At 34.0% G+C, this 27,269-nt stretch overlaps 2 protein-coding genes across 2 annotated transcripts in view; one reads left to right on the top strand and one right to left on the bottom strand.

Annotated features, from left to right (window-relative positions):
- LOC136118046 (membrane cofactor protein-like) overlaps positions 1–27,269 on the top strand; it is a 131,353-nt gene that overhangs the window by 26,664 nt on the left and 77,420 nt on the right. The window contains exons 4-8 of the mRNA XM_065871171.1: positions 4,608–4,693; positions 5,532–5,729; positions 16,388–16,570; positions 19,223–19,270; positions 25,169–25,219. Coding sequence (XP_065727243.1) covers positions 4,608–4,693; positions 5,532–5,729; positions 16,388–16,570; positions 19,223–19,270; positions 25,169–25,219 — 566 coding nt within the window. The remainder of the gene's footprint in view (positions 1–4,607; positions 4,694–5,531; positions 5,730–16,387; positions 16,571–19,222; positions 19,271–25,168; positions 25,220–27,269) is intronic.
- On the bottom strand, positions 1,750–2,282 carry LOC136132445 (ubiquitin-ribosomal protein eL40 fusion protein-like). Its single transcript, XM_065889297.1, has 2 exons — positions 2,108–2,282; positions 1,750–2,021 (listed from the first exon to the last, which is right to left on the bottom strand). The coding sequence occupies exons 1-2, from the start codon at positions 2,280–2,282 to the stop codon at positions 1,750–1,752; spliced, it is 447 nt and encodes a 148-aa protein (XP_065745369.1).

The raw sequence follows: 27,269 nt of genomic DNA, 5'->3' as shown, positions 1-27,269 counted from the left end.
AACATATGGTCTATCCTGGAAAAAGTCCCACATGCTCTTGAAAAGGCTGTGTATTATGTTGTTGTTGGGTAGAATGCTTTGTATATATCTGTGAGATCAGGTTGTTTTACTGTGCTGTTGAAGTCCTCTGTTTCCTTATTTATCTTCTGTCTAGTTGTTCTATCCATTATTGTGAGCGAGGTATTGCAGTCTCCAACTATTATGTAGAAATGCTTATTATGTAGAAATGCATATTTCTCCTTTCAATTCTGTCATTTTTTGCTTCATATATTTTGATAGCCTGTCATTAGGTACATAAATGTTTATAATTGTTATATCTTCAGTACTGAATCCTTATTAATATAAAATTTGCTTCTTTGTTTCTTGTAACCTTCTTCATTTAAAGTCTATTTTGTCAGATTTTAGTATAGCTACTCTACTGTCTTTTGGTTACTATTTGTGAGAAATATCTTTTTCCAGCCTTTCATTTTCACCGCATTTGTGTCTTTGAATGTCAAGTGAGTCTCTTGTAGACAACATATAGTTGGATCATGTGTTTTTATCCATTCTGCCAATCTCTGTCTTTTGATTGGAGAGTTTATTCCGTCTACACTTAATATAATTATTGACGAGGAGGGATTTATTTCTATCATTGTGCTACTTGTTTTCTATATGCTTTATAGCTTTTTTCTAGTCCCTCATTTCCTGCATTACTGTTTTCTTTTGTGTGTAGTTGATTTTTGTAGTGAAATGTTTAAATTCCTTTCTCATTTCCTTTTGTGTATATTCTATAGTTATATTGTTTGTGGTTACCATGGGAATTATTTTACATTGAACATTGTACATGGGAATTCCCTGGCGGTCCAGTGGTTAGGACTCTGCACTTCTACTGTAGGGGGCACGAGTTCAATCCCTGGTTGGGGAACTAAGATCCCACAAGCCTCACAGGGCGGCCAAAAAAACCAAACCAAAACAAAACAAACAATGACAGAATTGAAGGGAGAAATATGCATTTCTACATAATAAGCATTTCGACATAATAGTTGGAGACTGCGATACCTCGCTCACAATAATGGATAGAACAACTAGACAGAAGATAAATAAGGAAACAGAGGACTTTTTTTCTTTTAGCACTTTGTATCAATCCACCGTCTTCTGGTCTCTGAGTTTCTAATGACAAATCTTAATTAGTATCCCTTGTATGTGATGATTCACTTCTCTCATGCAGCTTTCAGCATTCTTTGCTTTTGAAAGTCTGATTATCATGTATCTTAGTAAGATGAATACAAAGAGACCTGCACTCAGAATTTTAAGCTTTTGGAGAATTTTAAGCTTTTGGCATATTTGTTTCTTTTATCAAATTTGGGAAGTTTTCAGCCATTATTTCTTCAAGTATTCTCTCTGTCCCTTTTGCTCTATCTTCTCCTTCTGAGAGTCCCACAGTGTATTTGTTGGTGTCCCACAGATCCCTTAGGCTTTGCTCACTTTTCTTCAATCTTTTTTCTTTCTGTTTCTTAGAGTCAATAATTTCCACTACCCTATCTCAATTTCACTAATTCTTTTTTCTTCTCAAATATGCCTTTAATTCTTCCAGTGACTTTTTCATTTCCATTAATGTACTTTTCAACTCCAGAATTTACTTTTGGATTCTTTTTAGGTTTTCTAGCTCCTATTGATATTTCCATTTTGTTCACATATTGTTCTCTTGACTTTCTACATTTCTTCCTTTAGTTCTTTGTGCATCTTTATCCCAGTTATTTCTTTCAAATTTTACTGAGGCTCCAGGGCAGGGCTTAGGCAGGGGGCAACCCTGTGGGCAAAAGGAGAGCCAGTGGAGAGGATGTACCTGACCTTCTTGGGGCACAGGTTGTTGGTTTGGCCACACTTCTTCTTGTGGCAGTTGACAGCACTGGTGTGCAGGTGAGCATAACACCTGCAGCAGATCATTTTGTTGCAGTTGTACTTCTGGGAAAGCTGGCAGAGGGAAGACTTGATGATACCACCCTGCAGGTGAAGCACCAAGTGTAGGGTGGATTCTTTCTGGATATTATAGTCTGAGAGAGTACGGCCATCCTCAGCTGTTTGTCTGCAAAAATCAGACTCTGTTAGTGAGGCAGGATGTCCTCAGTGTCTTTGATTTTGGCTTTGACATTCTTAGTGGTGACACTGAGTTTGACCTCAAGAGTGATGGTCTTGCCCGTCAGGGTCTTCACAAAGATCTGCTGTTTGGCTTCTTCATTGGCTTCTCTGTGTCTGCTGTTTGGTTGCTTCACTGAAGGAAAATGGGGTGGCAGAACTGGCATCCGTTAATTTCCATTGAGAGTGCCTTCACAAGACATTTAAAGTCTTTGATAGATTTGTCATGAGGTCTCCTTCAGAAAAAAATTCTGTTCATGTATTTTTCCACTGTACGAGCCACACTTTTCCTTTCCCGTTTCTTTGTATGCCTTACAACTTTTTTGTTGAATCAATATTTGAATCTAATAATGTGGTAACTCTGGAAATCAGATTCTGCCCACTACCTAGAGCTTACTGTTTTATGGGTTTTTTTGTTTTGGTTTGGTTTGGTTTTTTGATTGTTGTATGGTGTCTCTGTGCTGAGGAGCAGCCTGACATATAAACTTGAAGGTCATCTCAGGTTTTTTCTGAGCCTTTCTCTGGGCAGGCGGAATCATTTTCTAATTTTTTTCCACATGGCAGTTATTTTTGAATGTCCTAGTGTTTAATGTCTGGCTCCTGTTAGTGGAAAAAAAGTAAAAGTGAAGGGGAGGGGCAAAGGATGCTGGATTTTAAATCCCTTGGATATCATTTGTCCAGTGTTGAAGGAGCTTGAAAAAGTTGGGGGAGGTGTGACAACAAAGGCTGCCCACCTCTTTTTCTGCTTCTCTGTGATCAGAAGCGGCAGTGATAAGAACACAAATCCCTGATACTTGGAGGGCAGATTCCTTTTTGCCCACCCTAGCTCCCACAGGCTACTTATAAGCTGCTCTAGCAACACATGTACAGATGCCAGCTGGGTGGGGGGGGATAGGTAGCTGCCACCGTGCTAAGAGCTAAAATTGACTCAAATCAAGTTAATTTACCTAAGTCTTCTCCTAGTAATTGCAAGCCATGAACAGATTCTAGACTTCCAAAATAGTGATATCAGGCAGATTCTGTCAGTGTCATCATCAAGGTGTGGAGACAGATTTCTGTTGCCACTTATTTTGCCATCACCCCAGAATCCTCTCCTAATGCATTATAATCGAGAATCAATGAATTAGCCTTTAGGGAAAAGTCCTCTGGAAGTGGGTACAGGCAGCTACACTGAGTATTTTTAACTTGATTAAGTAAAAATAGCAGAATATCCAGTGAATGTTCCGCTGGAACATTTAGAAGAGGCTACTAGGCACCAAAAGTTTAAGATGTAGAATCAAGGAAGTTGTAGCCCTCTTGAGAAACAGAATATATAGAGAGGCATCAGAGCAAAATAGTAAATGAAAAGTACCAAATAGATAGAATCATTCATGATCATTACAGTGACAGTCCAGAAGGAGAAGAGTGTATTATGAATTTAAATAATTGGAGAATACTTCATTGAGTAGTATTCCTGAACTACTACTAGAAAGATACAGGCATATCTTGGAGATATCGCAGGTTCCTTTCCACACCACTGCAATAAAGCAAATCAAATGAGTTTTTTACGTACATTTATACTATACTGTAGTCTGGTAAGTGTGCAATAGAATTATGTCTAAAAAAATGTATATACCTTAATTTAAAAATACTATATTACCAGAAAAATGCTAACCATAATCTGAGCCTCAGAGGCATAGTAGTAACATTAAAGACATTGATCACAGATCACTATAACAAGTATAATAATAGTAATAAAGTTTGAAATATGTGAGATTTACCAAAATGTGACACAGAGACATGAAGTGAGCAAACGTTTTGGGGAAAATGGCACAAATAGACTTGTTTGATGCAGGGTTGCCATACACCTTCAATTTGTTAAAAACTTAATAAAGTGAAGAGCAGTAAGATGAGGTATGCCTGTATTCTGAATATTAATAAAGAATCTAAAGAATATTATCTAAAGAATGTTTAAAAAAGCTAAACTTACCTAGTACACACTACATGCCAGATGCTAACTCATCCAATCCTCAGAACAGTCCTATGAGGTATGTAGTGTTACCCCCCTTTTCACAGATGAGGAAACTGAGCAAGAGAACCTTGTCTAAGGGCCTTGCCCAAGCTCAAATAAGTCAGTCTTAGAGCTGGAACTTGAATCCAGGCAGGCAAGCTCTAGGGCCTGATCTGTCTGCTCAGTCCTTACTGAGCAGAATGGTGTGAGCAAAAGGGTAGAGAAGTGAACGTGTGATGCATTTGCCAGAGATAGCGGAGGGGCTACACTGAAAACATGACAGAGTAATTTAGACATTTTTCTGTGGGCCAATGTGTGTTCACATGCAGAAACTCTATTTAATTAAGTTGCATATTTAGTTAGCACTTACATTATATTTTGTTTAAGGAACTTCTCCCTCAAATTACTATAGTGCAGGAAGACAACCATATAAAATTGTTTTCATTATTATGTCCATCTTGTAACTACTAAAGAACATAGTAACTTTTCTTTTCTCATTTAGTTATTTCTTAATTGGACCAAGTATTCTATACTGTGACATTTCTGGAAGTACTGTGGACTGGAGTGATAATCCTCCAGTATGTGAAAGTAAGTATATTCTCTCTTTAGAATATAGAGGAGCAGTTCTCAAACTTTGGGCCTCAGGACCCCTTTATGCTTTTAAATTAACATAGATACCAATGAACTTTTCTTTATGTGGGTTATATCTTTTGCTATTATTATATTGGAATTAAAACTGAAAAGTTTTTAAAATAATTATTATTCATTTTTAAGAAGAGTAAGCACAATACCTGTTAGTATATACAACATACTTCTATGAAAAATCAAAAATTTCCAAAACAAAATAGTGGCATTGTTTTACATTTTTGCAAATTTCTTCAATATCTGGCTTAAAGGAAGACATCTGGATTCAGTGTCTTAAAAATCACACAATTTATTGCCTCTGGAAAATTTCACCATACACTTGTAAGGATGAAAGTGAAAAATGACGATAATACTTGGTATCAATGTGAAGAACTGATTTAGTGAATAGATATATTTACAAATTATGAAGTGTTTCTGAACCAGCACTGAGTTCTGTTTTTAATCATAATTATATCATATCATTAAATTGTCAACATCTCTTATGATGAGAACAAAACTTAGTATGGCCTTGCAGATAAATAAATATGTTTCATATAGATTTTTAATGTAGTTATTTAAGAAAATTAGTTTTATTTTAAATAATTCACTTCTAAATTAATAGTTTGAATTTAGGATAATACATTTTCTCATAGAAACCTTCTAAATGGATATTGGATTCACAACTAGCTTGTAGAAATCATATGTTAATTTATTGAAGGCAATTCATATATCTTTACTAATTGCTGTTTAATCTTTTACCTTTCCTTTTGCCTTTTATGTTTTCTTTTTTTCCCTTTCTAAGAGATTTTGTGTAAACCACCTGAAAAAATTCTAAATGGAAAATACACAAATAGCCACAAAGATATATTTGAATACAGTGAAGTAGTAACTTATAGTTGTGATGCTTCAAATGGAACAGATCAATATTCACTTGTTGGAGAGAGCAAACTTGTTTGTATTGGAAATGACAAATGGAGTAGTGACCCTCCTCAGTGTAAAGGTAATAATATTTCCATTTATTTCCTTCTTAATTTGTAAATACTGTAGAAACGCTTTGTAAATTGTTTTACTTACAGTAAAAACAGCCATATGTGCTTCATCCTCCTATTTAATTGGTTTCTAATTTAATTTAATATCGGTCAAATCAAGTATAAAATACTTCTACTTGTAGAGCTTCCCCCCTCTCACCCCACAGGTTCTTGGCATTCCAATTTATACATTGTAAACTACTGTGTATATGCATGAGTTAGGACTTTTTTCCATAAAAAGCATCAAAAAATTCAACACACACTTTCTTAAACATAAGAAAGTGTTATCTTGTATTACAAGAAGTCTGATAGTTTTGGCTACAGGAAATCATAGTGTAAATTGTAAAATATTAATTGTCTCACAGATATGATTTATAAACTCTGGGCAAATCTTGCTTAAAAACAATGTTTAAGGCATTAGAGCATGATCAGAAGCAGGGAGACACTGGAGGGATTTTTACTCTTGAAAGAAAGGGTCCACTGAATAATAGCAAAATATTTACTCTTCTCAAGTGAACATGGAACATTCTCTAATACCATATTCTAGGCAATAAGATAATTTTTAACAAATTTCAAATAATTGTAATCATTCAGAGTACAGTATCTGATCAAACTGGGATGAATGTAGAAATCAAAACATAAATCTAGAATATCCCCAAATATTTGAAAATTATGCAGACACTTACAACTAATAAATGAATCAAAGACAAAGTACTAACAAGGGAAATTAGAAAGTGCTTCGAATATAATAAAAATGAAACACAGCATATCAAAATATCAGAACTTGTGGGATACAGCAAAAGCATTGCTTAGAAGGATATTTAAACCATGAAATACTTATATTGGAAAAAGAAAAGTCTCAAATCAATAATCTGAACTTCTACCATAAGGAACTAAAAAAAAAGAGCAACTTAAACTCCAATAGGAAATAATAAAGACAGAGAAAAAATCAATGGTATTGAAAAGAGAAATAATATAGAGAGAATCAAATCAATACCTGCTTCTTGGAGAAGATTGATAAAATGGATAAACCTATAGGTAGTTTGACAGGAAAACAGAAGATACAAATAACCAGTATCAAGAGTGAAAAAGAGGAGGTCACTACATATACTGCAGACATTTAAAGAACAGTAAGGGAATAAAACAAACAACTTTATGCCTGTAAATTTGACAACTTAAACCTTCTTGCATGTAGATTTTGTCTTTCCTTTTGTTATTGTGGTATATCACATTGATTGCTTTCTGTATGTTGAACCATCCTTGTGCAGAAGGAAATTTTGTCAAATGCATAAATAGCATTTGACAAAATTCAACATCCATTCATGATAAAAACCCTCATGGAGGTGGGTATAGCAGGAACATACCTCAACATAATAAAGGTGATTTATGACAAACGCACAGCCAACATAATACTCAAAGGTCAGAAGCTGAAAGCCTTCCTGAAATTCAGGAACAAGACAAGTATGCCCACTCTCATGACTTCTATTCAACATAGTGTTGGAAGTCAGAAAATAAAAAGAAATAAAAGCTATCCAAAATAGAAAGGAATAAGTAAAACTGTCACTATTTACAGATGACATAATACTCTATATAGAGAATGCTACTCTATAAAAAACTATTGGAACTAATATATGAATTCAGCAAGGTAAGAGAATACACAATGAATATACAGAAATCTGTTGTGTTTCTTTACCCTAATAATTAAATGTCAGAAAGAGTAAGTTAAAAAAAAATTCCATTGAAAATTGCATCTAAAAACAAACAAAAGAAAACCTAGGAATAGACTTAACCAATGAAGTGAAAGACCTACACACTGAAAACTATAAAACATTGATAAAGGAATATGAACATGATTCAGAGAAATGGAAAAAATATACTGTGCTCTTAGATTGGAAGAATTAATATTGCTAAAATGGCCATACTACCCCAACCAATCTACAGATTTAATGCAATCCTTATAAAAATACCTGTGACATTGTTCACAGAACTAGAACAAATAATCCTAAAATTTATATGGAACCATAAAAGACCCAGAATTGCCAAAGCAATACTGAGAAAACAGAAGAAAGCTCAAGATATAACCCTTCCTTGACTTTAGACTATACTACAGAGGTACAGTAATCAAAGCAGCATGGTATTGGCACAAAAACAGACATGTAGATCAATGGAGTAGAGAACCTACTCCATTGCAGTTCAATGGAACAGAGTAGAGAACACAGAAATAAACCCATGCACCTATGGTCAATTAATCTACAACAAAGGAGGCAAGAATATACAATGGAGAAAAGACAGTCTCTTCAACAAATGGTCTTATGAAAGCTGGACAGCTACATGTAATACAATGAAATTAGAACATTCCCTCACACCATATACAAAAATAAACTCAAATTGTGTAAAGGCCTAAATGTAAGACATGACACCATAAAACATAGGCAAAACACTCTGACAAAAGTTGTAGCAATATTTTCTTAGGTCAGTGTCCCAAGGCAAAAGAAACAAAAGCAAAAGTAAACAAATGGGACCTAATCAAACTTAAAAGCTTCTGCACAGCGAAGGAAACCATCAGCAAAACCAAAAGACAACCTATGGAATAAGAGAAAATATTTGCAAATGATGCAAATGACAAGAGGTTAATATCCAGAGTACACAAACAGCTCATACAACTCAATATTAAAAAAACAAACAACACAATCAAAAAATGGGTAGAAAACCTAAATAGACGTTTCTCTAAAGAAGACATAAGATTGCCTACGTGTATAAGAAAAGATGCTCAACATCACTAATTATTAGAGAAATGCAAATCAAAACCACAAGGTGTTACCACTGGTCAGAATGGCTGTCATCAAAAAGTCTATAAATAATAAATGTTGGAGAGGGTGTGGAGAAAAGGGCACCCTCTTGCACTGTTGGTGGGAATGTAAAGTGATGCAGCCAGTAAAGAAGACAGTCTGGAGGTTACTTAAAAGACTAAAAATAGAGCTATGATCCAGTAATCCCACTCCTGGGTATATGTCTGGAAAAAGCGAAAACTCTAATTCAAAAAGGTACATGCACTCCCAATGTTCATAGCAACACTGTTTACAATAGCCAAGACATAGAAGTAACCCAGGTACCCATCAACAGGTGATTGAATTAAGAAGATGTTTTGTGTGTGTGTGTGTGTGTGTCTGTGTGTCTGTGTGTGTGTCTGTGTGTCTGTATGTGTGTGTATTGGCATATTGCTTAGCGTTAAAAAAGAATAAAATAGTTACATTTTAGCAACATGGATGGACATAGAGAATTTTATGCTTAGTGAAGTAAGTAAGACAGAAAGACAAATACTATATGATATCAGCTGTATGTGGAATCAAAAAAATAATACAAATGATTCTATATACAAAACAGAAACAGACTCACAGATGTAGAAAACAAACTTATGATTACCAAAGGGAAAAAGGAGGGGGGCAACAAATTAGGGGCATGGGATTAACAGATACAAACTACTATATGTAAAATAAAAAAGCAACAAGTATTTGCTATATAGCACAGGGAATTATATCCAATATCTTGTAATAACCCGTAATGGAATATAATCTAAAGAATAACCAAACAACAAATCACTATGCTGTATACCTGAAACTAACGCAATATTGTAAATCACCTATACTTCAATAAAAAATTATAAAAAACCTTCTCATGACGTGTACTGCAGGCCCATGTCCTCACTGGGGAATTATACCAAACATTTAAGGAATAAATAGTAGTCGCCCTACACAAAGTTTTCAAGAAAACTAAAAGAGATAGGAATACTTCTTAACTCATTTCATGAGGACAGCATTGCTCTGATACCAAAACCAGACAGAAACATTGCAAGAAAATTACAGACAATATCCAAAATGGGCATAGAACTAAAACTTCTTAAAATATTAATAAATCAAATCCTTGCCTATAAAAAATAATACATCGTAATTAAGTAGGATTTATTCCATGAGTTCATGGATGATTCAAATTTGAAAATTAATCAGTGCAATTTACCATATCAAGAAACTTTGAAGAAGAAAAAAAAAACACTCTTGCATTCCTATACACTAACAACAAAAGATCAGAAAGAGAAATTAAGGAAACAATCCCATTCACAAGTGCAACAAAAAGAATAAAATAACTAGGAATAAACCTACCTAAGGAGGTAAAAGACCTGTACTTAGAAAACTATAAGACACTGATGAAAGAAATCAAAGGTGACACAGATGGAGAGATACACCAAGTTCTTGGATTGGAAGAATCAAATTGTGAAAATGACTATACTACTGAAAGCCATCTACAGATTCAATGCAATCCCTATCAAATTACCAATGACATTTTTTAGAGAACTAGAACAAAAAATCTTAAAATTTGTATGGAGAAACAAAAGTCCCTGAATAGCCGAAGCAATCTTGAGGGAAAAAAATGGACCTGGAGGAATCAGACTCCCTGACTTGAGAGTATACTACAAAGTTATAGTAATCAAGACAATATGGTACTGGCACAAAAACAGAAGTATAGATCAATGGAACAGGATAGAAAGCCCTGAGATAAACTCACACATCTATGGTCAGCTAATCTATGACAAAGGAGGCAAGGATATACAATGGAGAAAAGACAGTCTCTTCCATAAGTGATGCTAGGAAAACTGGCCACCTACATGTAAAAGAATGAAATTAGAACACTCCCTAACGTACACAAAATCAACTCAAAATGGATTAAAGGCCTAAATGTATGACCAGGCACTATAAAACTCTTAGAGGAAAACATAGGAAGAACACTCTGACATAAATCATAGCAAGATCTTTTTTGACCACCTCCTAGAGAAATGGAAATAAGACCAAAAATAAACAAATGGGACCTAATGAAAGTTAAAAGCTTTTGCACAACAAAGGAAACTATAAAAAAGACAAAAAGACAACCCTCAGAATGGAGGAAATAGTTGCAGATGAATCAATGGACAAAGTATTAATCCCCAAAATATATAAACAGCTCATGCAGCTCAATATTAAAAAAACAACCCAATCAAAAAATGGGTAGGAGACCTAAATAGACATTTCTCCAAAGAAGACATACAGATGGACAAAAGGCACATGAAAAGCTGCTCAACATCACTAATTATTAGAGAAATGCAAATCAAAACTGCAGTGAGGTATCACCTCACACCAGTTAGAATGGTCATCATCACAAAATCTACAAACAACAAATGCTGGAGAGGGTGTGGAGAAAAGGGAACCCTCTTGCACTGTTGGTGGGAATGTAAATTGATACAGCCACTATGGAGAACAGTATGGAGGTTCCTTAAAAAACTAAAAATAGAATTACCATATGATCCAGCAATCCCACTACTGGGCATATACCCAGAGAAAACCATAATTCAAAAAGACATATGCACTGCAATGTTCATTGCAGCACTATTTACAATAGCCAGGTCATGGAAGCAACCTAAATGTCCATTGACAGATGAATGGATAAAGAAGATGTGGTACATATATACAATGGAATATTACTCAGCCATAAAAAGGAACGAAATTGGGTCATTTGTAGAGACGTGGATGAATCTAGAGACTGTTATACAGAGTGAAGTAAGTCAGAAAGAGAAAAACAGATATCACATATTAACGCATATATGTGGAACCTGGAAAAATGGTAATGAACTGGTTTGCAGGGCAGAAATTGAGACACAGATTTAGAGAACAAACGTATGGACACCAAGAGAGGAAAGCAGCAGGGGGTGGGGGTGGAGGTATGATGAATTGGGCGATTGGGATTGACATGTATACACTGATGTGTATAAAATTGATGACTAATAAGAACCTGCTGTATAAAAACAAAATAAAATAAAATTCAAACAAAAACAAAAAGACACATGCACCCCAATGTTCATTGCAGCACTGTTTACAATAGCCAGGTCATGGAAGCAACCTAAATGTCCGTCAACAGATGAATGGATAAAGAAGAGGTGGTACATATATACAGTGGAATATTACTCAGCCATAAAAAGGGGCGAAGTTGGGTCATTTGTAGAGACGTGGATGGACCTAGAGACTGTCATACAGAGTGAAGTAAGTCAGAAAGAGAAAAACAAATATCATATACTAACGCATATATGTGGAATCTAGAAAAATGGTACAGATGGACTGGTTTGCAAGGCAGAAATAGAGACACAGATGTAAAAAACAAAAGTATGGACACAAAGGGGGAAAAGTTGGGGGGAGGAGGGCGGTGTGGTGTGATGAATTGGGAGATTGGGATTGACATGTGTACACTAATATGTATAAAATAGATAAGTAATTAGAACCTGCTGTATAAAAAAAGAATAAATAAAATTCAAAAAAAAAAAAGAGAACTAATGAGAGCTTAGAGTATGCTGCATATCCTCCCTTATTTGAGCCCAGAGCCATTTGCTTAGACAAACCTTCCCTTGAATATATTGGACAATTCTGTCTCCACTTCCCATTAGCTCTGTAAGTTATTTAACTTATTTGAATGTCAGTTTCTCCTGCAAATAGAATGCCTAACTTAATGTTTATTTTAAAGATTAAATCTTCTAGCATGTGCCAAAAAACAAAAACAAAATAAAACCACACATGATCACCTTAATAGATGTAAAAGAAAAAAGAGTATATGACAGAATTTATCATCTTTTCATTATAAAACTCAGCAAATAAGGATATAAAGGAACTACCTGAAGCTGACAAAAGGCACCTATAAAAGTTCCCCAGCTGGGGCTTCCCTGGTGGCACAGTGGTTGAGGGTCCGCCTGCCGATGCAGGGGGCACGGGTTCGTGCCCCGGTACAGGAAGATCCCACATGCCGCGGAGCAGCTGGGCCCGTGAGCCATGGTCACCGAGCCTGCGCGTCCAGAGCCTGTGCTCCGCAAAAAAAAAAAAAAAAAAAAAAAATTCCCCAGCTAACATTATACTTAATAGTAAAAGAGTAGTTTATTTTTACTTAAAGTGGAACAAGATAAGGATGTCTGTTCGGCATTGCATTGGAGTTCCTAGAGAGTACAATAAGGCATACATATTGGAGAGTAAGAAATAAAATAGACTTCATTCACTTATGACGATTGCTTTTGTAGAAAACTTGAATGGCTGAAGTCTTAGCAAGGTTGCAAGATACACGATCAACATACAGAAATCGACGGTATATCTATAAACTAGTAAAACACCATTAGAAATTGAAAATTTTCAAGTACTGTTTATACCAGCTCCAAAACATGAAATACTTGCATATAAATCTAGCAATGTATGTGAAATATTTAAATGGTAAAAACAACTAAACACTTATAGAAGAAATTAAAGAAGACCTTAATAAATAGAGAAAATCCAGTGGTCATGGATTAGAAGACACAATATAATAAAGATGTCAGTAATTGATCTTTAAATTCAACACAATCCCGTAGAATCCCAGCAGAACTTGACAAACAGGCTCTACAATTTATTTAGAAAGATAAAAGAACTAGAATAGTCAATATAAATTTGAAAAAAAATTATAGACGTCTTGTTCTACCTGATGTCAAGACTTCTTATAAACCATGCTGTAAGGAATATAATCAAGACAGTGTGGTATTGGTGAAAGGATAGCCATGTAGAGCAGTGGAACAGAATAAGTGTCCAGAAATAGACCCTTTCAAATATGTCCACTTGATTTCATCACAGATATACAAACAATTCATTGGAAAAATGGTAAATGTACAGGCTCAATTCGATATACATTATGCACAGAAAAAAGAAAGCACCTCAACCTATGTTAGCACCATAGACAAACATTTACTTACAATGAACCAAAGACTTAAATGTAAAACCTAAAACCATAAGGCTTTTACTAGAAAACGTAGAAAATATTTCTGCCTTAGCCAAAGATTTCTTAAATCAATGCTAAAAGCATGATCCTTCTTCTTTAAAGAAAAAATATTAATTGGACTTATTAAAAACTCAAAACTTCTGCTTCAACTACACTGTTCAAAGAATGAATAAAATGAGCCACAGACTGGGAGAAAATATTTGCAAAATACATATCTGCTAATGGACTTGTATACAATATATATGGACTACATATCTGCTAATATTCCACTGTATATATGTACCACCTCTTCTTTATACATATCTGCTAATGGACTTGTATACAATATATAAGTAACTCTCAAAACACAATAAGAAAAGAACCCAATTTTTTTTTAAGATGGGCAACATATTTGAATAGATTCGTTTCACCAAAGAAGACATATGTATGCCAAAAAAGTACATGAAAAGTTGCTTGATATCATTAGTAATTACAGAATGGAATTTAATACCATAGTGAGGTATCACTAAACAGCTATTAGAATGGCTGAAATTAAAAAAAAAAAAAACCTAAAAACTAACAATACCATTAACTGGCAAGTATATGGAGCAATTGGAGCTCTAATACATTGCTGGTAAGAATGCAAAGTGGCATGAACATTATGGAACACAATTTGGCAATTCCTTATAAGGTTAAATATACATTTACCATACAACTCAGCAACATAAGTAAAAAGGTATGTTTATATAGAAACCTGCATGAGAATATTCACAGCAGCATTAGTCATAATCATTCCACACTGGTATTAGCCCACATGTCCTTCATCTGGTAATGGATGAACAGCCTATACCACATCCATACAATGGGGTAATACTCTGCAATAAAAAGAAATGAACTCCTGAATCATGCAACAGCAGGAATGAATCTCAAATGCATTATGCTGAGTGAAATAAGCCATACTCAGAGGCTGTGATCCCATTATGACATGCTGGAAAAGCAACATTATAGGGACAGAAAACAGATTAGTGGTTGGCTGGTTGGATAAGGTGGCTGAAAGTTCGGGAGGGTTGATTACAAAGTGGCATAAGGAAGTATTTGGAGATAATGGAACTTTTGTTATTGTGCAGGTAATTACATGGTTATTTGAATTGATCAAAACTAATACAGCTGTACACTTAAAAGAGTGAGATTTACTCTATGTACTTTGTTATCTAGTAGTAAACCTAACTTAGAAGAAAATCATTAGGTACAATTAAGAGCATATTGGCCCAACAGTGAAAATTATCAGTGACAGAGCAATAGAAATCCACCATGATTTGAAAAAAAAGATTAAAATAAGAAACAGAGAGAAAGACATTTGGGAGAAAAAGCAAAGAGTCAAACATACATGTAACTGGAGTTTCAGAAGAGAGGAGAAAGAAAAATGTAGAAAATCATTTCAATAAATACTGGCCAAAAGTTATCTAAATTTGATCCAAAACAACAACCCCACAGGTCTGGGAAATTCACTGACCGTAGCAGAATAAATTTCAAAAATTTACCAAGAAACTGCTACTAAACTAAACACAACATGGTAAAACTACTGAAAACAAAAGAAAAAGTAGCCAGTGAGAGGGAAAAACAAAAAACAAAACACAAACATATTACATCCTCTCTCTCCTCACCCCAAAGTAAGAATGACATGACAGCTGACTTTTGTTAAGGAACTGTTGAAACTACAAGACAATAATTTCTGCTAATGTGCTGAAAGAAAAAACAGTTAGCCTAGAATTCTCTGTCAAAGAGGAATCTTTCAGAACTGAAGGTGAAATAAAAACAGTTTCAGATAAACAAAAGCTAAGAGAATTTGTCATTAGCCAACCTGGACTATAAGAATTGATAAGGAAGTTCTCCTGGCTGAAGAGAAATAATAACTGATGGAAATTCAGACCCAAAAGAAAGGAGAAAGGACACTCTTCTGGTTTAAAAGGCAGTGTATTATCTGGCCCTCATCTATTACTCAGATTTAATCTCATAAGATGTTCTCTTGAACTCACTGCCCAGCCCAGTGTTTCTTGATTTGTTTTTTCCCAAATTCTGCCAAACCCATTAATGGATCGTGAATCCTAGAGGGTCAGGATGAGTATTTTACTTTTTAAGAAGTAGAGTAGAATGGGAAATACCAGAGTACACTGGTGTGAGGGCTAAGTATTAACTTTTAACATTATCTCAGGCCTGTTTGTTTATATACTGGTTTACAATGTAAAATGTATTTCTTGATCTCTGGGTTACAGTCCAGAATGTTTGGAAAACACTCCCCTAACTCCGCTGGCCTTTGTACTTCTTGAACATCTCAGTTCCTCTGGTTGTTGTCACCTGAGAATTTTCTTTTTCATATCTTGGCATGGCTAGCTTCTTTTCAACTTTTAAATTTGAGCTCAGATATTACCTTCTAAGAAAAGATTTTGCTGCCTTTCTTAAAAAGCAGGGTACCGCAGTTAGTGTCAGCATGATCTTAAAAAAATCCTAGAGCTAAAGAGCATTGAAAGTTTCTTTTGAACTTACCCTGAATTTGTGTCTGGTACTCAGACCTTTCTCAAAACTTGTCAATAATGGAAAGAAAATGTAGGGAAGCAAATAAACTATAATGACAGTCTGTTTTAGGTGGGAAAAGGTTATTAGACTTCTCCAGATCTGTTCCCTGGAATTCAAATGCACAAAGTCTTTTTTTTTTTTTTTTCCAATTAACATCTTTTCATTCCTTTCCTCTTTCTTTCCACTGGAAATTATTACTTTGCACTAGTTTTTCTGGTCCTATGTGAAAGCAGCTTTCCATTAACTCTGGAATTTCTCCATTTTTCAGTGGTCAAATGTGTATATCCACATGTTGAAAATGGAATGATGGTCTCAGGACATGGACCAAAATTTTACTACAAAGCAACGGTTGTATATAGATGCAATGAGGGTTTTAAGCTTAATGGCAGCAACACAATTGTCTGTAGTGCAAACAGTACGTGGGACCCTGAGATACCAACATGTATTAAAGGTATAAATATTGTCGTTTTCCTTTGTTTTTTTTTTTCTTTGACATTAAATATCAATGATACAGAATAATAGAAAAGAAACAATTTTCATATTTAACTGTCTTGTATTCATTCCTATGATAGTTGTATGACTTCAAATTTACAAAGAAATCTGCTGTTGCGATTTTGGATGTCATTATAGGGTCTTAGCATTTCATGTACATCACACATGTATATAAATTTCTCTTGTTTGACATTTTTTACATGTAAAAATGAATAGCAATCATTTTTCAGAGTAAATTGAAGCATAGGAAGTTTTACCTAAATAAGAGTGAAAGGCATAATTCATATTAATGAAAAGAAAATAATAATGCCCAAGTTTTTTATTCAGTCTACATTATTTTGTTTTCCAGAGTCAACTACTCCTAGTACCCAACCTCCAATTTCCAGTGCCTCAGGTTTAGTAACTACCTGCATATATTTTTTCAAAAGTCTTTTAGATTCTTGGTGAAAATACTAGCAGTAACTCCCAAGTGTTTGATCCAATCTCCATTTTTTTTTGTTTTCCAGTGTCAACTCCTCCCAGTTCCCAACCTCCAATTTCCAGTGCCTCAGGTCTAGTAACTACCTGCATATATTTTTTCAAAAGTCTTTTAGATTCTTGGTGAAAATACTAGCAGTAACTCCCAAGTGTTTGATCCAATCTCCATTTTTTTTTTGTTTTCCAGTGTCAACTCCTCCCAGTTCCCAACCTCCAATTTCCAGTGCCTCAGGTCTAGTAACTACCTGCATATATTTTTTCAAAAGTCTTTTAGATTCTTGGTGAAAATACTAGCAGTAACTCCCAAGTGTTTGATCCAATCTACATTTTTTTTTGTTTTCCAGTGTCAACTCCTCCCAGTTCCCAACCTCCAATTTCCAGTGTCTCAGGTCTAGTAACTTCCTGCTTATATATTTCAAAATCCTTTACATTCCTTGTGATTTTTTTCAAAATCTTTTAAATTCCTATGATTTACACTCATTCATCAATTTTAGGAATGAAAGGGAGAAGGAACATATTAACAGCCATTTTAGTTGTTACATTTAGTGACTTTAAAATTATTTGCAGTAGTCTGCAGATATAAGCAGGTGGCAAGTTAAGTAAACTTTAAGCATGTTTACTTACATGTAAAATAATTAAAAGATGGGTTTTTTGGTGGATGATTTAAAACCTTTCTTACTGAGTGGTAGTAAATTTAAAATGGGATCCATTTAAAGCACTTAGCACAGTGCCTAGTATCTAGAAAGCTCTTAAACCTAGCTTGTATGCATTACAGCATAACTCAATATTAATGCAGAGGAAGGTCCATGGCGTCTGTTTTTTAACATGTGTGTTTTCTGTATCATCGACATTGATAATTTATTCATTTTAAAAGTGATCTGTTGACACCTTTACAGGGTATCTCCTGGGTCTAGGACTATGTTTCTTTTCCCAGACCGTGACCAGTTTGGTTCTGCAGGGACTACTGATTAGCTGCTCTGCCTAAGACTTGAGAGACTATTTTGATATGGTGGAAGGAATTATCTTCCTGATTGCAGGGCTGCTATCTCTGGCTTCTTCTCTTTGGTTGCAGCAGAAGCAAGAGACAAGAGGAAGAGAGGAAGAGCATTAGCCTGGGCACACTGCACTCAGGGTCCCAGTGTGGCTCTGCTCACTAAAGTAACAACATTTCTATAGGTTCCAGTGTCCCATTGTTTAATGACTCAAACAAATGTCATCTACTGGCTTTTAATTTGTTTACTTCTTATTGTCCTAATATTTTAAGGACTGAGGGGAATTTTTCATGTTAACATGGTAATTAGAACACCTTTTTATAATTCCCATAAACCTGGTATCCAGTAATCTCCTTGAGTACCTTGGTGAGGGCTGTGAAGTTTTGGGGGGAAAAAGATGTTTTTTTTGGTGGATGATATTGACTCATCCATGTTTACTCACATGGTCCTACTGGGACTGTGCACTGTGGTATACTATGTTTGTTGATAGGCTCTTTTGAAAGAGTTGACCATAAGCATTTTATAAAGGATTTATAAAACACTGATACAGTTTAGTGTTTGAAGAAGAGAGAATTGTGAGGACAAATTTATAAAGAAGGTAAACTACAGGGATTTGTTTTTAAATATCAAAAATCAAAATTCCTCATGAGACTGTCAGTCATTTTTTATCATCAGTTAGAGAGCATGAAAAGGATCATTAGTGACATATAATAGTGATAAGGTAGATCTAATTATGCAAATATAAAAAAATGTGGGCAAAATACTAAGTGGAAAAGAAAAGGATACAAATTATGTAATAGGGTACTATGTGGATGGTATTTTTTTTAAGTTTCATGTCTTTATTCTGAACACATATTTTTATGGTTTATTATTAGTTAACTTCTAGGATTTCCATTATATAATACAAAGCCATAGTGAACATCCCATAGTGAACATTCTTATGGATACATTCATATGTACTTGTGTAAATATATATTTTAGGTTAACTTCACAGAAGTAGAATTGCAAAGTTTAGGAAGTATGTGTATTTTTCATTTTGGGAAATAATTCAATTTGAGAAATAATCTTTTTAAAAAATCAAAAGTAAATCCGTAATTTTGTATTGATAAGTCTGGAGAATTGAATCAAATATATTTTTCCAGATTCCAAGCCTACTCATCCAACTACGACTCTGGGGTCAAGTCATCCAGGTTCAGGAGTTCTTTATTCTACATATATTGCTTAGAACTTTTTAGGGTGATGGGTGAAAAATGATGTCACATATTAATTTGCATGTATTTAATTATCAATGAAGCTGAGCTTTTTTCCTCTACAGTTATTTGTTTATGTCCTTTTTTCATTTTTCTATTTGGTTTCTAAAATATTTCTTGTTGATTTGTCAGAATTCATCAAAGCCTGTTTAAAATGAACTTTTTTTTCTAGGTTGTTTTTTTTTGCCTTATATTTACTAGTCAGTTTTCTTTTAAAATTTTATATTATTGGGTATATATATTGCTTTTTATAACTTCTAATTACATAAATAGTATATGAATATGAGTTTGTAAATTTTCAAACATTATGAAAGCATACAGAGTAAAAGATTACTTCTCCTCCTCTTTCTCTAGTCCATTTCCTGAATCATCACTTAATAGTTTAGGGTATCTTTTTATTTCTGTACATCAACATCTTTATATGTGTACTTATACATATTTTGGCATTTTTTCTTTTTTCTTAACCAAAAATGGCATTATGCTGCTCATATTTTTCTGAAGCTTTCACTTTTTCCATTTAATGTCTTGAATTGGGGTTCTTTTTAGATTTACTCCCATCCTTTTTAATGATGACTTTAATATATACCATATTTAACTATTCTCCTATCAGTGGTCATTTACATGTGCATTTTACATTTATAGGTAGCTGGGTGTACTGATCTTTTCCCTAATGGCTATGACTGTGTATCCTTCTTATAAAAGCTTCAGGACTTCCCCATGCTGAAATTATATAAACATCTTAACCATACATCCTGATTGCATTATTTGCATTAAATCGTTGTTTTATCTGAAATTCATTATGGTATGTGGAATGAGATTAGGTTCATCTCCATTCCACCCACCCCATCTAAGGGCTAAGTAGAACTATTTGTTGAATAAGTTGTCTTCTCTACAGCTGTTTTGAAGTGCCAATTTTTATCGTACATTAAATAAAGTCATAGGTGTTCTAATCTTCTCTCTGTTCCCTTGATCTCTGTCCATTCCTGTGCCCCCACTAAGTCGATTTTTTGACGGCAGTACCATAATATGTTTTAATATCTGGCAGAAAACATCCTTTTCAGAAATGTTCAGGCTATTTTCTATGTTAATTTTTCTAGATAAAATTTTTTTGACTATTTCAACCATTTTAAGTGTACATTTCAGTGGCATTAAGTACATCACTACTAGCTATCATCACAACTTTTTCATCATCTCAAAATGAAAGATTATATCCATTTAATAATAACCCTCCATTCTCCCTCCCCTCAGCCCTGGTAACCAATATTCTACTTTCTATCTCTATGAATTTGACTATTCTAGGTCAAGAAGTAGAATCACTTCTGACTTATTTCACTTAGCATGATGTTTTCAAGGTTTGTCCCTCTTGTAACATGTAGCAGAACTGTATTCCCTTTTATGGCTGAATAATATTGCATTATTTGTATATACCATATTTTGTTTATCCATTAATTTGTTGATAGCCACTTGGGTTGTTTCCACCTTTTGGCTATTCTGAATAACACATTGGGGTGTATGGTAATTCTGTGTTTCCCTTTTTGAGGAACAAACTTAGTGTCTCCCTCAGTGGCTGCACCATTTTACATTCTCACCAGTGATACACATAGGTTCTAATTTCTCTACCTCTTTGTCAACACTTATTTTTCTGTTTTTTGATAATAGCCATCCTTATACATGTAAAGTAGTATCTCATTGTGCTTTTCTATTTTTTAATTTCCCTAATGATTAGTAATTGATCATCTTTTCATGTGCTTATTGGTCTCATAGATCTTTGGAGAAATGTCTACTCATATTTCCTATTTTTGAATTTTTTGTTGTTGAGTTTTAGGAGTTCATTCTGTATTTTGGATATTAATCTCTTATCAGATACATTACTTGAAGATGTTTTCTCCCATTCTGTGTATTGCCTTTTCACTCTGTTGGTAGTGTCATTTGAAGCACAAAGGTTTGTAATTTTGGTAAAGTCCAGTTAATCTATTTGTTCTTTTGTTGCCTGTGTTTTGGGTGTGACATCTAAGAAATCATTGCCAGATCCAATATCATGAAGATTGTCCTCGTTTTCTTCTAAGCGTCTTATAGTTTTAGCTCTTAAGTTTAGTTCTATGATCCTTTTTGAATTAATTTTTGTATATGATGTAAGTGTCCAACTTCACTATTTTGCATGTGGATATCTGTTTTCCAAGAAACATTTGTTGAAGAGATTATCCTTTCCCCATTTTTCCCCATTGAATGTTCTTAGCACCCTGTTGACAGTCATTTAACCATATAAGCAAGGGTTTATTTCTGGGCTTTCTACTCTATTCCATTAGTGTGTGTGTTTTTTTCTATGCCAGTACCACTCTGTTTTGATTATTGTAGCTTTTTAGTATGTTTTGGAACCAGGAAGTATGAGCCCTCTCAACTTTGCTCTTCTTTTTCAAGATTTTTCTTGGCTATTGCTAGTCCCTTGATTCCATATGAATTATAGGTTTGATTTTTCAATTTCTGCAAAATGGATTTTCAAGATGGTGATAGGGGTTGCATTTAATATGTAGATTGCTTTGTGTAGTATTAGCATCTTAATAATATTAAGTCTTCCAATCTATGAACACAGGATGTCTTTCCATTTATTTATGTCTTTAATTTTTTTTCAGCAATGTTTTGTAGTTTTCACTGGATGAATGTTGCACTTCCTTGGTTAGTTTATTCCCAAGTATTTTATTCTTTTTGATACTGTTGTAAATGGAATTGTTTCCTTAATTTCCTTTTTGTATTGTTCATTGCTCATGTATAGAAATGCAACTGATTTTTGTTTGTTGATTTTGTAGCCTGCAGCCACCTTTGCTGAATTATTTGTTATATCAGGGGTGTGTGTGTGTGTGTGTGATCTTTAGAGTTGTCCTTTTATAAGGTCATGTCATCTGGAACAGAGATCATTTATTTCTTCTTACCCAATTTGGGCGCTTTTTATTTCTTTTACTTGCCTAATTGCTCTGTCTAGAACTTCCAGTGTTATGTTGAATAGAAACGGCAAATGCAGGCATCCTGGGTTGCTTCTTATCTTAAGGGAAAAACTTTCCGTTTTTCACCATTGAATATGATGTTAGCTATGGATTTTTTATAAATTGTCTTTATTATTTTAAAGTTTCCTTCTATTACAAATCAGATTCTAAATTGTTTTTAAGCCCTCCTGTACCTTTTAGTTTTTTTGTTCTGTTGAGATATAATTGACATATGGCACTGTATAAAGTTTACATTGTACATCATAATGATTTGGCTTACATACATCATGAAATGATTACCACAGTAAGTTCAGTGAACATCCGTCATCTTGTATAATACAAAATTGAGGAAATAGAAACAATTTTTTTTCCTTGTGATGAGAGCTCGTAGAGTTTACTCTCTTAACAACCTTCTTACATAACATACAGCAGTGTTAGTTATATTTATCATGTTGTACATTACATCCCTAGTACTTATTTATCTTATAACTGGAAGATTGCACCTTTTGACTGCCTTCATGCAATTCCCCTTTCCTCCCACCCTCTGACTCTGTTAACCACAAATCTGATCTCTTTCTATGAGTTTGTTTGTTTGTTTGTTTTTGAAGTATAATTGATCTACAGCACTATGTTAGTTCCTGGTATACAACATAGTTAATATTTTCATACATTTCAAAATGATCACCATGGTAAGTCTAGTTACCATCTGTCACCATACAAAGATATTACATAACTATTGACTATATTCCCCATACCTTACATTTCATACCCATGACTCATTTATTTAGTAACTGAAAGTTTTTACTTCCTAATCTCCCTCATCTATTTCTCTCCTCCCCATACCTCGAATCCTCTCCTCCTGGCAGCCACCTGTTTGTTCTATGTATGACTCTGTTTCTGTTTAGTTATGTTTACTTGTTTTGTTAGATTCCACGTATGAGTGAAATCATATAGTATTTGTCTTTCTCTGTCTGACTTGCTTCACTTATTATAATACCCTCTAGGTCTATCCATGTTGTCGCAATTGGCAAGATTTCATTCTTTTTTTATTCCATTGTATGTGTGAATGCGTGTGTGTGTGTGTGTGTGTGTGTATATATATGGATAAAGAAGATGTAGTGCGTGTGTACAGGAGGGCTTAAAACCAATTTAGGATCCAATTTGTAATAGAAGGAAACTTTAACAAAGTAACATTCATCTATGGATGGGCACTTAGTTTGCTTCCATATCTTGGCTATTGTAAATAATGTTCCAGTGAACATAGGGGTGCATATACTTTTCAAATAAGTGTTTTCATTTTCTTAGGGTAAATACCCAGTGTTTGTTTGGTTTGTATGGTAGTTCCATTTTTAAGTTTTTGAGGAATCTCCATACTGTATTCAATAGTGGCCGCACCAATTTACATTCCCACTAACAGTACACAGAGGCTCCCTTTTCTCTACGTCCCTACCAGTATTTGTTATTTGTTGTGTTTTTGATGATAGCCATTCTGACAGGTGTGAGGTGATATATCATTGTGCTTCTGATTTGTACTTCCTGATGAGTAGTGATGTTGAGCATCTTTCATGTGCCTGTTGGCAATTTGTATGACTTCTTTGGAAAAATGTCTATTCAGGTCTTCTACCTAATTTTAAATTGGGTTCTTTGTTTAGTTTTGTTGTTGAGTTGTATGTGTTCTTTGTATATTTTGGATATTAACCCCTTGTCAGATATATTGTTTGCAAATATCTTCTTCTATTCATAGGTGGTCTTTTCATTTTGTTGATAGTTTTCTTTGCTGTGCAAAAGTTTTTTAGCTTGATGTAGTCCCATTTGGTTTTTTACTTTCGTTTCCCTTGCCTGAGGAGACATCCAAAAAAATACTGCTAAGGCTAAAGTAAAAAAAATGTATCTGCTATGTTTTCTTCTACAAGTTTTATGTTTTCAGGTCTTACATTTAAGTCTTTAATCCGAGATTATTTTTGTATATTTTATGAGCAAGTAGTTCATTTTGATTCTTTTTCATGTTGCTGTACAATTTTCCCAACACCATTTATTGAAGAGGCTGTCTCTTCCCCATTATGTTTTCTTATCTCCTTTGTTGTAGATAATTTTCCATATAGCTGTGGGTTTACTTCTGTGCTCTCTCTTCTGTTCCATTGTTCTATGTGTCTGTTTTTGTGCTAGGACCATACTGTTTTGATTATTTTAGCTTTGTAGCATAGTTTTAAGTCAGGATGTGTGATACCTCTAGCTTTGTTATTCTTTCTTAAGATTGTTTTGGCTATTCGGGGTCTTTTTGTTTCCATACAAATTTTAGAATTTTTTTTTCTAGTATTTTGATAGGGATTGCATTGGATCTGTAGATTACCTTGAGGTGTATGGTCATTTTAACAATATTAATTCTTCCAATCCAAGCACAGTGTATCTTTCCATCTGTGTTGTCTTCAATTTCTTTCATCAGTGTCTTATAGTTTTCTGAATATAGGTCTTTTACCTACTTATTTCTTGGTATTTTGTTCTTTTTGATTTGATTGTAAATGGGATTGTTTTCTTAATTTTAGTTTTAAGTATAATCACATTGAATCCATAGGATAATTCTGACAATACACTAATGATAAATTTGTTTGCTGTACCACAGAATATTGTCCCAGGAAATGTTACTGGACAGGAAGAAGAATGCTTTGATACTGAATATAAATTTATAATATTTTGATACTAATTTTAATGAGAAACATTAATATAGTTTATATAAGGAAAATAAAATTATAAGGGTTTTTGTACAAAGTCAAAAAATCAAAACCTATGAATTTAGAGGACTTTAAGCTTTATTGTTTTTTCTTCTTCTTTTATTTACTTCCATTTTTTCCCTTTTTTCTAGGATATCCCAGTCCCAGTGATGAACCACCACCTAAAGATGCTGAGAGTTTAGGTATTATTTTGGTTGTTAATAACCCTGCATCATGAGGCCCTAGTTTTCAACATGGAAATATTACCGTTATCTGTAGTTAGAAAAGAGACAACATGTCACAAATTGGTGATAATTGTTCAATGTGTAATTGTACATTTTAAGTAATTTTAAAGGTGAAGATACCATGACAAATATAAGTGGTACTATGTATAGGCACATGTGGGTAATACAGTTTTTAAGAGGTTCCCCAATTTAGGCTTCCTAGCATGATAAGTTTACTTTCTTAAATAATATGGTTACATGTAGTTTAATATATATAAAACATAGCTTGTTTTCCATGTGATAGTGTTACTTTGTAATGGCAATTTTTAGATAAATTTTCTTTCTACTGGTACCTTGTATATACAAGCCTTTAAGTACTACTAGTTGGGTTAGTTTTTCTATATCAAGCTGGGGTAGCACACTTAATGTTGGCTCACATAGTTCACACATATGTGTTAAAGAACTTGATGAAGTATAGTTGTGACAGTTAAATGAAATATAAAGATTTACTGATAAGGAAATGAAGAAAAATAGCTATTACTTTACTTTAGACTAGTAAAGTTAATCTATTTATAAAATGTACTTTAGGCTTGTTATGTTTTCCCTCTGAAAACTTGCCACGGTGTCAAGTGAATCCAGTGCCATCTCAAGATGCTTACACTTGATAATATTTATGAAATAAAAAGAGCAGAGCTGAACATGACATTTTATGCTATGAGTTATAGATAACAAAAGTAATGGCAGTTAAGAAGCAGATGTACTGACAAACATTTCTAAGAATTAAGATTTGGTAGTATTATTTATTGCTCTCTGGATAGTCAAAAATGCATGTTTACGTTTCTGTGCATAGTTTGTATCCATGTTCCCTGGTGTTCCCTTTACATTCTTAGATCAAATCTCCTTGTAGGACTATGTCTTAATCTGGGGGGAAAGTGGAATAGGAGCTGTGATGATACAATGATGTATTGTTTGTGAAGACTCTGCAAATAATATCTATATGATAGATTAATAGCACTCTATGACTTATTCTACAGACCCACTTAGGGAAAAAAATATATGTTAAATTTCCAACAAAATCATAAGTAACAAAAGACTGAATGTTGAACTAAACAAACTATAGTGGGCTGCTACATTTCTAAAATGATTTTCCTCTAAACTAGTAAATTCTAATTGTCCTAGTTACCTTTACTAAACAACCTGGTGTGGTAGCTACAGCATGCAACAATGAAAAGTGAGGTTCCTGTTAGGAGTTTCACAAGGTGTGTCCTAACCCTGGAATGTGATTAGAAGGGTTCCGTGATCAAAATAACCTGAAAGCACTAGCAATCATGCTAAAACTAGATTGATAATTTTTTCTTTGTAGTTATAGATGATCTGATCACATTAAAATGTAGCTGCTACCTGGAAACCCCTAGGTACTTAATTATCTCCCAAACTGTTTTCATTTTTTCTCAGGTGCAGGAATCATTGTTGGAATTGTCATTGGTGCACGTACGTATCCCAAACTTTGATACCAACTAAATCAAGACATTACTCTGAAAAGTGCAATAGTTTTTTAAAAGATTTTTCAATTTCTGTGGCTTTATAGCTTGAAATTAAGTAAAACAGGAAAAACCTGACCTTTTATATAATACACTACCTTGTATTATTGTCTATTCCTTTGTATTCTACATGTCCAGTAACTAACAAACCCTAAATAATACAAGTTGTTTCAAGATCATTACTCATATGAGTTTGCATCCCAAATATGCTTTGAGTAATTTTCTCAATTAATCAAGGACTCTTCTCTGACTTACTCTGTACTGTTTAATGCAAAGAATTGGATTGATACTGAAGAGTCCAGATGGAACGTAAATGTATATGTGCTTAAATAAGATAACATTTTCTGGCCATGGAAATCTGACCATCATTTATTTCTTCTGCTAGATTTTGAATCTTGGCAATGATTTTTCACAGTTACATATCATTTGTTTCCTGATTTCTTGTAGTTTTTGGTGTTGTAGTAGTTGTCTGCAGCATCCGCTTCTGT

The sequence above is a fragment of the Phocoena phocoena genome, chromosome 1, assembly GCF_963924675.1.
Source record: "Phocoena phocoena chromosome 1, mPhoPho1.1, whole genome shotgun sequence".
NCBI classification, from domain to species: domain Eukaryota; kingdom Metazoa; phylum Chordata; class Mammalia; order Artiodactyla; family Phocoenidae; genus Phocoena; species Phocoena phocoena.
Note: the sequence above shows the minus strand (reverse complement) of the source record. Positions and strands in the feature narration are given on the sequence as shown.

Coding starts and splice junctions, on each gene's coding strand:
- LOC136132445 (XM_065889297.1), bottom strand. CDS start 2,282: ATGCCAGTTCTGCCACCCCATTTTCCTTCAGTGAAGCAACCAAACAGC. Junction 2,022..2,107: donor CAAAGCCAAAATCAAAGACA/CTGAGGACATCC, acceptor ACTATAATATCC/AGAAAGAATCCACCCTACAC.